Source organism: Nomascus leucogenys, chromosome 12 (genome assembly GCF_006542625.1).
Source record: "Nomascus leucogenys isolate Asia chromosome 12, Asia_NLE_v1, whole genome shotgun sequence".
NCBI lineage: Eukaryota > Metazoa > Chordata > Mammalia > Primates > Hylobatidae > Nomascus > Nomascus leucogenys.
In genome coordinates this window covers 62,306,095-62,318,597 of record NC_044392.1, presented here as the reverse complement: position 1 = coordinate 62,318,597, position 12,503 = coordinate 62,306,095, and the positions used below count along the sequence as shown (strand labels likewise).

Genomic DNA, 12,503 nt, shown 5'->3' with positions numbered 1-12,503 from the left:
CAAAATCTTGACTTGATAAAGCTCATGAGGGCTTTGCATATAACTAGTGCTCAATAAAATGTTATTGATGACAACTTTCTCTGGTGGCCACTGTCCAAATGATAAGAGTTTATCTCCAGCTGACATTCGCACCACGGAGCCACCTGAGTGCCCCCTCTGCCTCCCCTGCTTGCCTCTCCTCTTCTCCCTTTATTAGGTTGACAGCTGTACTTTGTGTCCTATACCTATTATTCCATATCTCCAGCACCTGATACAGTGCCTTGAATATTCATATCAGGTGCTCCATAGATATTTGTTGAAAGAGTAAAATGTATGGATAATAATTCTAGATACTGAGAGAATTGTGTGTGTTTTTTTTTTTTATTTTTAAGATCAGTTCCCAGCACTTATTACTGGGTGAACATGACTGGGGATATATGAAGTAATTAGCAACAATCTTAGTGTCATTAAGAAAACAAGAAATGTTAATTTGTAACATAGATGGAAGGGTATTGAGAATCATTGAGAGGTTCTTCCTTTTAGTCTGGTTAAGATTTAGAGAGAAGGGAGAAAAAAGTGTTCTGGGATAAGGAACTTAGAAATAGCTGAATGGAAAAGGTTCATATTAGGGAATAGTGTCAAACTTAAATATTTAATGTAGAACAGAATCAGATTTAGAAAATATTAAGTGTTTGCTGTCTTTGAGGCAACATGTATTTTCCTACACAACATGTGTTTTTACTTATATTAGTTTTAGTCTCTCAGAAACTCTTGAGATAGGTGACATTTTCCCCACTTACAGATTTAAAACTGAGGCTCAAGGAGACTTAGTCACTTGCAGAGATCACTCAGCCTGTGCAGGCCACAGTGTGACCCAGGTGTGACCGTAGTCCGTCGTCCTCGAAGCCTGGTCCATGTGCTTTCTGCTCTGTCGGGTCTTGGCTTGAGTCCAGTTTGGATTGGATTTCATTGATAGGCAGACAGTTTCTTAACAGGTTGTGAGATAATATAAGCCATGTGGTAGAAATATTTTGTCATTTTAATACATTTGTAGTGGATGTTGTTTTTAAAACGACAAGACTGCCTAAAAAAATGGTGAGTTGTTTAAAAAAGGGAACATTCTTTTTCTCTATTCTTCCTACTTCTTTTCTTTTGGTTCTCCTTTTTCTTTTCTCTTTTCTTTCCTCTCTCTTCTCTGTCCCCATAATTATTTTTCAATAATACAAAACTGAACTTGAATCTTTGTTCTATTTATCAAAAGACGTTTTCTCCAAATTATTTTTTATCACATTTTTAAAGTGACTTAAAATGTTAAAAGGATGTTTACTGGGTGAATTTACTCCTCTGAATTTCCCTCTCAGAAGAGTCTTTTTCATCTGTAGTTTTGTGTATGTAGGTCTTTGCAGAATTTCTCCTGCTCTGAGGGCCTGTCTACCATAAATCTTAAAGCAATGGCTCCCCCTCCTTCCCCCCATTCAGTTTTAAAGTTAAACAGAAATGACACCTGGTGGCAAGTCTGTTCAATTACAATTTTTTTTTTTTTTTTTTTTTTTTTTGCAGTTTATTGCAGTAGAAGAATAAAAAGTGTTCTGGGTTGGAGAGCTTAAGCTAAAGAATGTGACTGATTGAAATAAATTATAATCTCAGACATGTTTTACAAGATATGCCCAAAGCAGTGCCCAAATACTATTTACTTAATTTTCTTTATCAGCAAGATTATATATCTAGTGCTAATTTATTACCTACGTTGCCTCATGAAAATGATTCTTCTTCCATCATTTATCAAGGGAAATCTAAGTATTGGCTTTTGTTTCACTTATAGATTCTGGATAGTAAGGGGCTTCTAAATTGTTCTCCATCCTGTTGTCTTACTTTGGTTTTATTAAGGTGTTTTCATCTTACATATGAAATCCATCAGTCTTGTTTCTGGTATCCTCCATTTGTTCAAGAGTAAGCCTCCCTTGTTTAAAATAAGTATGCAATAAGACCTTTAGTCTATTTCATAGTTGAATTTTTTTGCATTGTATAGAATGGAGTGCAGTCTACAGTTAAATCTTCATGATACACTTTAAAATAGCTTGAAAACTAATATTTGCACTTGGTATATAATCATGTTTTATCTTAAGTCCTCCCAGAATCCCACGAAGTAGGTACTAATATTATCCTCATTTAACAGATGAAAAAAATGAGACCACAACACTAGAAAGGTGGAGCACAAGATGTGAACCACAGCCTCCTGACCGCCTGTGCCGTGCTGGATCTGTAGAAAGAGTTGGCCCACTGACCTTTGTTAAATATTGAGTCCTTCTGTTTTGTTACTTCTGGATTGGCTTATTATTATTTCTATTCTTTAGTCACCTTGCAGCTAGCTTCAACTCAAAGGAACTTCTGGATTGTTTTAGTAAGCGCTTACAAACATTTGAGTATTTGCATTTTGGAATTTCAGTAATATGCCATTGTTTAATTTTTCTGTTTTGAAGCCAGTATCCTTCATTTTACATGTCACCTTGAAATAGATTTTTTTCAACTTTTTTTTTTTATAAGTTCAGTGGGGCACATGTACAGGTTTGTTACACAGGTATATTGCATGATTCTGAGGCTTAGAATATGAATGAGTTTCCATCTCCCAGGTAGTGGGCATAGTACCCAATAGGCAGTTGTTTAGCCCTTGACCCTCTCCTTCCCTCCCCCATCTTGGATTCCCATGTCTGTTGTTCTCATCTTTGTGTCCATGTGTACTCAGTGTTTAGCTCCTAATTACACTCGAGAACCTGAGGTATTTGGTTTTCTGTTTCTGCGTTAGTTTGCTTAGGATAATGGCCTCCAGCTCCATCCATGTTGCTGTAAGGGGACACGATTTCGCTCTTTTCATGGCTGCATAGTATTCTATGGTGTGTATGCACCACATTTTCTTTATCCAATGCAGCATTCATCAACATGTGTTTGCTTGAAATAGATTTAAAATCAGTACCATCATTATGTTTAATTAGGTCTGTTCCAAAGTTATACTTGACTTTTACATATTTTCCCCTTTTCTTTTAAAATAACACAGACATTTCTAGTAAATCACAATGATACTAAGGTATATCTTTTTCTGATCCCTAGTTTTATGTTTATTTTCCTGAGAAATGATTTTTTTTTTTTTTTTTTTTTTTTTTGAGACGGAGTTTCGCTCGTTGCCCAGACTGGAGTGCAGTGGCGCAATCTCGGCTCACTGCAACCTCTGCCTCCCAGGTTCAAGTGATTCTCTTGCCTCAGCCTCCCGAGTAGCTGGGATTACAGGCATGCACCACCACACCTGGCTAATTTTGTATTTTTAGTAGAGATGGGGTTTCTCCATGTTGGTCAGACTGGTCTCGAACTCCTGACCTCAGGTGATCCACCAGCCTCAGCCTCCCAGAGTGCTGGGATTACAGGTGTGAGCCACCGCCCCGGCCCTGAGAAATGATTTTACATTAACATGACTAAGTTTATGCCAGTTACTGGTTTTAAATAAGTGTTCATATTAATCTATTCTCCAAGCTTAAGTTTTTAAGAATTTTAATCTATAAAGATGTCATTTATTCAAATACCTCATGTATGTACAGGACATAGCAGCAGCTCAAAGGAATGAGCAGTTCTTCCTGGGGGCCAGGAAAGACTTCAAAGATAAGGAGCCCTTTGCCCAGGTTTTAGGAGATACATTTAAAATTCACCTCAAGTTTGAAAGTACCCTTCTTCACATTCAGACATAGCTCTGTAGTATCATTTGGATTGTTGTTTGTAAAATGTCTAACGTGTACCCAGTGCTCTCGTGCGAGAGTTGATAAGAGGACAGATGGCAGAAACAGGAAGAGACAATGTCCAGGTTTACTTACGCATAAAAACCCTACACAGGAAGTGCCCAGGTTCACTTATGAAAATCCTACACAGGGCCAGGCGCAGTGGCTCACGCCTGTAATCCCAGCACTTTAGGAGGCCGAGGCGGGTGGATCACGAGGTCAGGAAATCGAGACCATCCTGGCTAACACGATGAAACCCCGTCTCTACTAAAAACACAAAAAATTAGCCAGGCGTGGTGGCGGGCGCCTGTAGTCCCAGCTACTCAGGAGGCGGAGCTTGCAGTGAGCCGCAATCGAGCCACTGCACTCCAGCCTGGGTGACAGAGCAAGACTCTGTCTCAAAAAGCAAAACAAAACAAACAAAAAATCCTACACAGGAAAAGTTTTATATGGCTATTAAAGATCTGGGCATCTTCAAATCAAGAACCAAATTCTAGAATTTGATTAACATTCTAAATTTGATTTCTATAAATTTAGAAAATTCCAAATCTGATTCTAGAATTTGATTCTTGATTTCAAGATGTCCAGATCTTAGTTACTAGCCATATAAAACTTTCTTGTGTAGGATTTTTGTGAGTAAACCTGGACATTGCCGCTTCCTGTTGTTTGTTGTCATCTGTCCTCTCATCAACTCTCACATGGCAGTACTGGGTACACATTAGGTATTTTACAAAGAATCACTTAGCAAGGTTGAATGGCGCAAGAGCTGACAAAAGCAGAATTTTACAAAGGATGCATAGTTTCATGTTGTTCCTGTGAATGTTCTCTGTCTAGGTTGGTGACCAGATTGTTGAAATCAATGGGGAACCTACACAAGGAATCACACATACTCGAGCAATTGAGCTCATTCAGGCTGGTGGAAATAAAGTTCTTCTTCTTTTGAGGCCAGGAACTGGCTTGATACCTGACCATGGTAAGTAAAGTAGCCCAGTAGTAGCTGAATAGTTGTATATTAGGGAGGGGGCAGAAGAAAAAGGAATATATATTTGGAGAGGATAGATATTTTACTAGTTAATTCAGAGGTGAATGCTAGAACCATGAAAAGCCAGTTACATAGCAGAGTTATCATAAATAGTATTAGAAAACAAGTGACTTAGGCAAGACTTTCGTTGGAATGGAATGTATTTTAAATTTAATCAGAAAAAACATAGTTGTTTTTGTAGAGAAATGTGCCTATAAAAAAAGTGTATTAGAGGCAAACAATTTAAATATCATGAAAAACATTTTAAATCTCTTCAAAATATCCTAGCTTTTTCTCTTACTTAGCTAATTACACATTACCAACCAATATTTTTATTTCTGTAAAGCAAGATAAGTTTATATTATAATGAATGCGTAGCATGAAAACTTAGGCTTTTCTGGTGACTCGGCAAAAACAAGTTGCTATCACCCTACCTGGAGACAGAGAGTTGGACCTGAGACCATGTCTGTCCTGTATTAATGTTAAACTTCCTGGGTTTCCATTCCATGTTTTGAAATATCATGGTATTTGAAAGTCACTGTTTTTTGAGTGCACTATTCTAGAAATAAAGGCAGTACCACACCCACGCAGTACTTGCCTCATCTAGCTCCCCACCCCACCCCACCCCACCCCACCCCACCGCTTTTGAAGGATAAGTGTAGACATAACCTCCTACAGTACCCTTCCAGCTTATGATTCTCTGACTGTATTATCTTCCACCATCTGCTTGTAAATCATACGTTCCCAGAGACATCTTTGCTAACTGCACTGATTTTTTTTTTTTTTTTTTTCACATAGTCCTAGGCTTTTTCTCTTCCCTCTTCAGGTTTGGCTCCTTCCGGTCTGTGCTCCTACGTGAAACCCGAGCAACATTAAGGCTTTCAGGGCTTTTCTTGGTCTTTCCTTAAAAAGACTTGGTAAATTTGCATGTCTTGTAAATCACTTTCTTCTTTTGTTTTCTTTTAAATTAAAAAGGATGCTATTAAATACATCTATTTCTATCTTCTGCACTTTTCAGTCTTCTTTTGACATTAAATTTGACAGCTTAATGCAAGAGAATTATTTACAAATGCCCATGAGCCTCATTCTGGTTACCACAGTTTGGTTTCCTTTATTAATTAGTGATTTTGCCATATCCTAAACTATATCAATTTATAATAATTAGTGAGCTTCTTGGGCCACGTAATTTGGTTCAGCTTTATAACTTGTAAGTTCTAATTGGGCTTTACTAAAAGAGAATTTACAGATCATATATTATCTCACTAATTATATGTAATTGGAAAAAATGAATATTATTTTATGTATATAAACAACCCATTCTTCATGTATGAACAGATGTCTGTACACATCTGCCTTTGTAGAGATATGTTGTAAACATATACAAACTGTATAAAATACTCATAGGCTTTTTAAGCAGTTAGTACAATTTAAATGGCTGTCAAAGTTCAAAACGTATTGTTCCTATTTGTAATTCTAAAATTTAATAATGTTCCATTCAAATCACTTTTTTAGGTGATTGGGATATTAATAATTCTTCGTCTTCAAATGTGATTTATGATGAACAGTCACCATTACTCCCATCTTCACATTCTGCTTCCATATTTGAAGAGTCTCACATACCAGTAATTGAAGAATCTTTGAGAGTTCAGATATGTGAAAAGGGAGAAGAATTAAAGGACATTGTGCCTGAAAAGAAAAGCACTTTAAATGAAAATCAGCCTGAGATAAAGCATCAGTCTCTTCTCCAGAAAAATGTGAGTAAGAGGGATCCACCCAGCAGTCATGGGCACGGTAACAAGAAAAATCTATTAAAAGTAGAAAATGGTGTTACACGAAGAGGTAGATCGGTTAGTCCCAAAAAGCCAGCCAGTCAACATTCAGAGGAACATTTGGATAAGATTCCTAGTCCTCTAAAAAATAACCCCAAAAGAAGACCCAGAGATCGATCCCTCAGCCCCAGCAAAGGGGAAAATAAAAGTTGTCAGGTCAGCACCAGGAGGGGTTCTGGACAAGATCAGTGCAGAAAAAGCAGAGGTCGGTCGGCCAGCCCAAAAAAGCAGCAAAAAATTGAAGGAAGCAAAGCTCCATCAAATGCTGAAGCCAAATTATTAGAGGGTAAGAGTCGAAGAATAGCAGGCTATACGGGCAGTAATGCTGAGCAGATCCCAGATGGGCAGGAAAAATCAGACGTCATCAGGAAAGATGCAAAGCAGAATCAGTTGGAAAAAAGCAGAACAAGGTCTCCAGAGAAAAAAAGCAAAAGAATGGTTGATAAATCTCTTCCATCCAAAATGACTAATAAGACTACAAGTAAAGGAGTATCTGAAAATGAAAAAGGAAAGAAAGTAACCACAGGAGAAACAAGTTCTAGTAACGATAAAATAGGAGAACATGTCCAGCTATCAGAAAAGAGGCTGAAGCAAGAACCTGAAGAAAAGGTAGTTTCAAACAAAACAGAAGATCACAAAGGGAAAGAACAAGAGGCAGCTGACAAAAACAAAGAGACTGGAAGGTTCAAACCTGAAAGTAGTTCTCCAGTTAAGAAAACACCGATAACTCCAGGGCCCTGGAAGGTGCCAAGTGGAAATAAAGTCACAGGCACTATTGGTATGGCTGAGAAACGGCAGTAACCTTTAGTATAAAACAAAGAAAAACAAGTTGTAATCTTTTCTTACAGCAGCATTTTTCCAGAAAAAGCCTTTTTTTTTTCAGATATTCTGAAACAGATAAGTACATGTTAATGTGAGCATCAAGTTACCTAGGCTGCATGAAGGGCCTTTAGGATTGCTAAGAACCAACTGTCCCCCTGGCCAGCTGCCCTCCCTCACACTCAGGAAGGAGCTGCATCCACACGCTCATCTGACCCGCCCTGCTCAGGCTGCCCAGCTCGTCTTCATGAGTGTCTGAACAAATGACATATGTTGATATTAACAATGTGGTCACAACTCACTTTGTATTTGTGCCAAGTTATCTACTGTATCATGTCTGTTTGTATCCTTCTCGTTCAGCTGTTTCCACAGTAATGAAAAAGTTAGGTTTGGCTTGGAAGTTGATGTTCTCAATAGCATGTTGCATGTTTACAGAGAGAAATATGTGAGTCCTTGCAGAAGAAGAGACTGTTAACTCATCGTTAAAGATGGCCATTGTCTCTTCTAACAGCTACTGATGATGTCCCACTTTAAAAATAAAACCCCAAACATCACTACTTTAAGGAAAAAAAAAATGTAGTCCAATATTGATGCTTTCTTACAGCTTTTTATTTTAATTTGGCTGGATAAGTTGTTTCAAATAACTGTTAAAGATATTACTTACAATTGAATGTTCGAAATGAGCAAGTACTTTAAGCAATAGAGTTCATCTCCTGCTGTGTTATCCAACCTCGATGTATACTTACAGCATCTCAGGTCACCCTTTTTATTTCAGTTATTTAATTATGAAACCATAAAGAAGCATGTGGAAACAGTGTTTATTGCTCTTTGAAGAAAAACCACCATTTCTGGATATTTTGGCTGTACCTACTACTAAAGTCATTAGTCTTTTAATACATAATACATATTTGAAAAGTAAAAGTATTATATAGATTATATGAGGGACTTAATCATGAAACCAGTTTCACAGTCCAAGTACCAACTCTTCTGGTGGCAGGTGCACAAGCTTGGGTGTTTAGAAACAACCTGTGTAGGGTAGACCCAGCAAGTGAGGACAAATGTGTAGACAGCACTTACTGGATCTTAATTAACTTTTAGCTACATTAACTTTCTTATTTAAAAACAAGAAAGGGAGACTAAACATCTGCTTAGCTTGTACACATTTTCAGAATTCTTTTTAAAAGTCTAGTTAAAGATGTTTCTTAGAAGTTGGAGACTGTTAACTTCCATAAAATAGATCCAGGTTTTTCAGTTCCCTGAAGCAGCATTCAGTAGCATCTATATAAATAAAGGCACCTTCTGAGAATAAAACTATTTTATGGAGTGTGTGAACACACTTGTTCTGTCACCTGGGTTCATCTTGTTGTGAAGCACATTATGTCCAGGTCCTTCCCTCTGGGAGTCTGACTGTGAAACTCTTTAACCCAACAACTGTATTAGCCCCTGTAGATAAGATAGGCTTCCCAGAGTGAGATTTTTGAAATCCGCTTTTCATCCAGAACTATATTTATCCACCACCTATTGTAACTATTCAAATAGAGCAAAATTAGGAGGCTTGATAAATACTAAGAATTTAGTACCACAGAAATTATTTATTTTCCCTGTAGTCCACAATTAGTGATAACAAATCCTATTTTTGTTAACTGTGACATAACTTTGATGTCATATGTTGTCCTATGTGGTTCTTCCTTTCTAAGTAACCTCTGTACTGATTATATATTGACTTAGCAATGTGGCCTTGGAATGCTGAGCAAAATGTGGATGTACTGGTTGTAAATGTTTATATATTGTACAGTACCTTTATATATACAATTGAGGTTCTGATTAGAGAAAGATCTGTAAATTGCTCGTTATTTTTTATATAGATATTAAAAAAAAAAGTTTACGGCCTGCATTTCTTTTACTGTCACATTGGTTTAATGTTGCCTTCTAATGGTGGAGCTAGGTCCCATCATAGTCTGAGTCCTCAAATAGATTTTGTCCCTCCAAGTAACAAACTTTCAAAGTCCTAAAATCAGGAAGATTCTTATAATAATGATTTTACCTCTATAGCTATACTTTATACATAGAGTTTGAAACTGTTTAGAGTTGAATATCATTATACCCATTTTTCATCTTTCGTTGTAAAGAAAATAGCTTTGGATAAATAATTTGCTACTAAAAATCCTTTCTTACACTGTTGGGGAGAGAAGAAAGTTTCTTATTGGAAATTCAGCTACTAGACATTTATAATGGATATAGTAACATAAGTCCAGTTACCACAAGATCATAAAATCCCATTTCATCAGACTAATGATTCACATTATCTTTAAAGATCATTTATTTAGTTTTATACTTACTTTTAGAATGTTTTGATTTAACTCAGTATGAAAACTGCCTAAAACCTACTTCAAGACCATGGTTAATTTTATATTCTTAAGGTGAAATATAAATTCCCACTTACCATTGCAAGAACTCATACTAAAAGTAAACCCACGGTCGGGTGCAGTGGCTCATGCCTGTAATCCCAACACTTTGGGAGGCCAATGCAGGCGGATCATTTGAGGTCAGAAGTTCGAGACCAGCCTGGCCAACATGGTGAAACCCTGTCTCTACTAAAAATACAAAAATTAGCCAAGCGTGGCGGCGGGTGCCTGTAATCCCAGCTACTCAGGAGGCTGAGGCAGGAGAATCGCTTGAACCCGGGAGGCGGAGGTTGCAGTGAACTGAGATCACACCACTGCACTCCAGTCTGGCTGACAGATGAGACTCCGTCTCAAAAAAAAAAAAAAAGTAAACCCAAACTGCTAGTTCCCAGACCCCACAGTGAAGATGTGCCATAGCAGAGGCTGCGGAAACTGGCAGTAAAATCGTTTTGTTGTTTTAGTGAACATATTTTCTTTCTGGTCACAACAGGGAGAAAAGCTTTGAGATATTATTACATTGTCTCACTAGTGAGATTAGAAGGCTAAGATCCTATGATACTGTCTTTAGTTACATCAGTCTTGGACCAGGCAGCTTTTGAACAGGGTCAACTCTTATTTCAGAAGTCTTGGATCCAGAAAGGCACTTGGCTTTTTATTCTACATGAGAATACCTTGTTACTTCCCTTTTTAATAGCAAGATTTAAAAGAGAGATAAAAGTAATCATGTAGAAGTAAAACCAAATGCTTTTAAACATGTAGACAAAGAATTTTATGTTTAATATGTCCACCATTCAGAGTAAGGATTTATAAGGCAAGGAGTATTCAGATTAAACTGTATAACAGTCTCACTAATGACTTCCAGAAAGCTGTATTTAAGTTAAAGCTTAGTCCACAGTGGAGCTAAGGAACATTGATATAAATAAACTTGTTACAAAATGTGACATTTCAGTCTGGTATGAGGAATACATCAGAGCAGCTTTTTACATCATCATGGCATGCTCCAAGGCCTAAAAACTATTTGCTTTTGAAACAATAACATTTATTTATTCAGGTGGCTCTTTTCTGGTTCTATTAGAGTTTATCGGGAATATGACTTGTTTAAAGCATGTCATTATTACATGGAATCTATAATCTTTGCTTTTAGCTAGCTGAATTAATATATCAACTAAGTTGGATATTTTTTCAACATTGCTAGGCAAGTAGCCTTAAGAATTATAAAGCCAGGCATGGTAGTATACACCTGTAGTCCAAACTACTCAGGAGGCTGAGCTGGGAGGATCACTTGAGCCCAGGAGTTTGAGTCCAGCCTGGATGACACAGCGAGACCCCATCTCAAAAATAAATCTTTTTTTTTTCCCTTGAGATAGGGTCTCACTCTACCACCCAGGCTGGAGTGCAGTGATGCGATCCTGGCTCACTGCAACCTCTGCCTCCTGGGTTCAAGCAATTCTCCCACCTCAGCCTCCCCAGTAGCTAGGACTACAGGCGCACACTACCACACCCGGCTAATTTGTGTACTTCTTGGTAGAGATGGGGTTTCACCATGTTGGCCAGGCTGGTCTCAAACCCCTGATCTCAGGTGATCTGCCCACCTCAGCTTCCCAAAGCACAGGGATTACAGGTGTGAGCCACTGCGCCCAGCCAAAAAAAAAAAATTTTTTTTAAGTAGTATAGTAAGGGAGTATGAAGGCTTATAAAGAGTTAGAATTCTGGCCAGGCGCGGTGACTCACACCTGTAATTCCAGCACTTTGGGAGGCCGAGGCAGGTGGATCAGGAGGTCAGGAGATCAAGACCATCTTGGCCAACATGGTGAGACCCATTTCTACTAAAATACAAAAAATTAGCTGGGTGTGGTGGCGCATGACTAGTCTCAGCTACTTGGGAGGCTGAGGCAGGGGAATCGCTTGAACCTAGGAGGCGGAGGTTGCAGTGAGCTGAGATCGTGCCACTGCACTCCAACCTGGTGACAGAGCAAGATTCTGTCTCAGAAAAAAAATAATAATAATTCTATTTAATAGAAAACTCTGAACTTTTCTCATTTATACATTAAAATAGGAAAACATAGCCAAGAGCTTTAATTTAGCCTAAACCTATATCTTGACAAATAATCCTGTGGGTATTTTGCAATATTGCATTCAAGTCAAGCCTAACAATTAGCAAATACACAAATCGAGACAAATTTTGTCCTTAATAACCAGCTGGGCGCAGTGGCTTACACCTGTATTCCCAACACTTTGGGAGGCCGAGGCAGGTGGATAACGAGGTCAGGAGATCGAGACCATCCTGGCTAACATGGTGAAACCCTGTCTCTACTAAAAATACAAAAAATTAGCCGGGCGTGGTTGCACATGCCTGTAGTCCCAGCTACTCAGGAGGCTGAGGCAGGAGAATTGCTTGAACCTGGGAGGCGGAGGTTGCAATGAGCCAAGATCGCACCACTGCACTCCAGCTTGGGTGACAGAGCAAGACTCCATCTCAAAAAAATTTAAAAAAAAAATAGAAAAATAAAAGACAACCATTTATTAACTAGAGTAATACCCTATTATACCTTATAGGCTCAGGATATGCTGCAGGAAAGGTATAGAATTATTGCACATTTGTGAAACTCACACTTCACTATTCAACCTGGGCCCCAATAACAGCAGGGAGCAAAGGATTACTAAACTAGCCAGTACATGAATAGGTTTA

The 12,503-nt window shown here is 38.1% G+C and overlaps 1 protein-coding gene across 5 annotated transcripts in view; it reads left to right on the top strand.

Annotated features, from left to right (window-relative positions):
• The window catches only part of MAGI3 (membrane associated guanylate kinase, WW and PDZ domain containing 3), a 286,956-nt gene extending 277,669 nt beyond the window's left edge, over positions 1-9,287 (top strand). The window contains exons 20-22 of one of the 5 annotated variants that reach the window (XM_030824809.1): positions 4,575-4,713; positions 5,588-5,678; positions 6,274-9,287. In XM_030824809.1, coding sequence (XP_030680669.1) covers positions 4,575-4,713; positions 5,588-5,637 — 189 coding nt within the window. In that variant the 3' untranslated portion in view covers positions 5,638-5,678; positions 6,274-9,287. Of the gene's footprint in view, positions 1-4,574; positions 4,714-5,559 lie in introns of all 5 variants that reach the window. The other 4 variants (XM_030824808.1, XM_003267996.4, XM_003267997.4 and 1 more) reach the window with 4 other exon arrangements.
• The last annotated feature ends 3,216 nt before the right edge of the window (positions 9,288-12,503 follow it).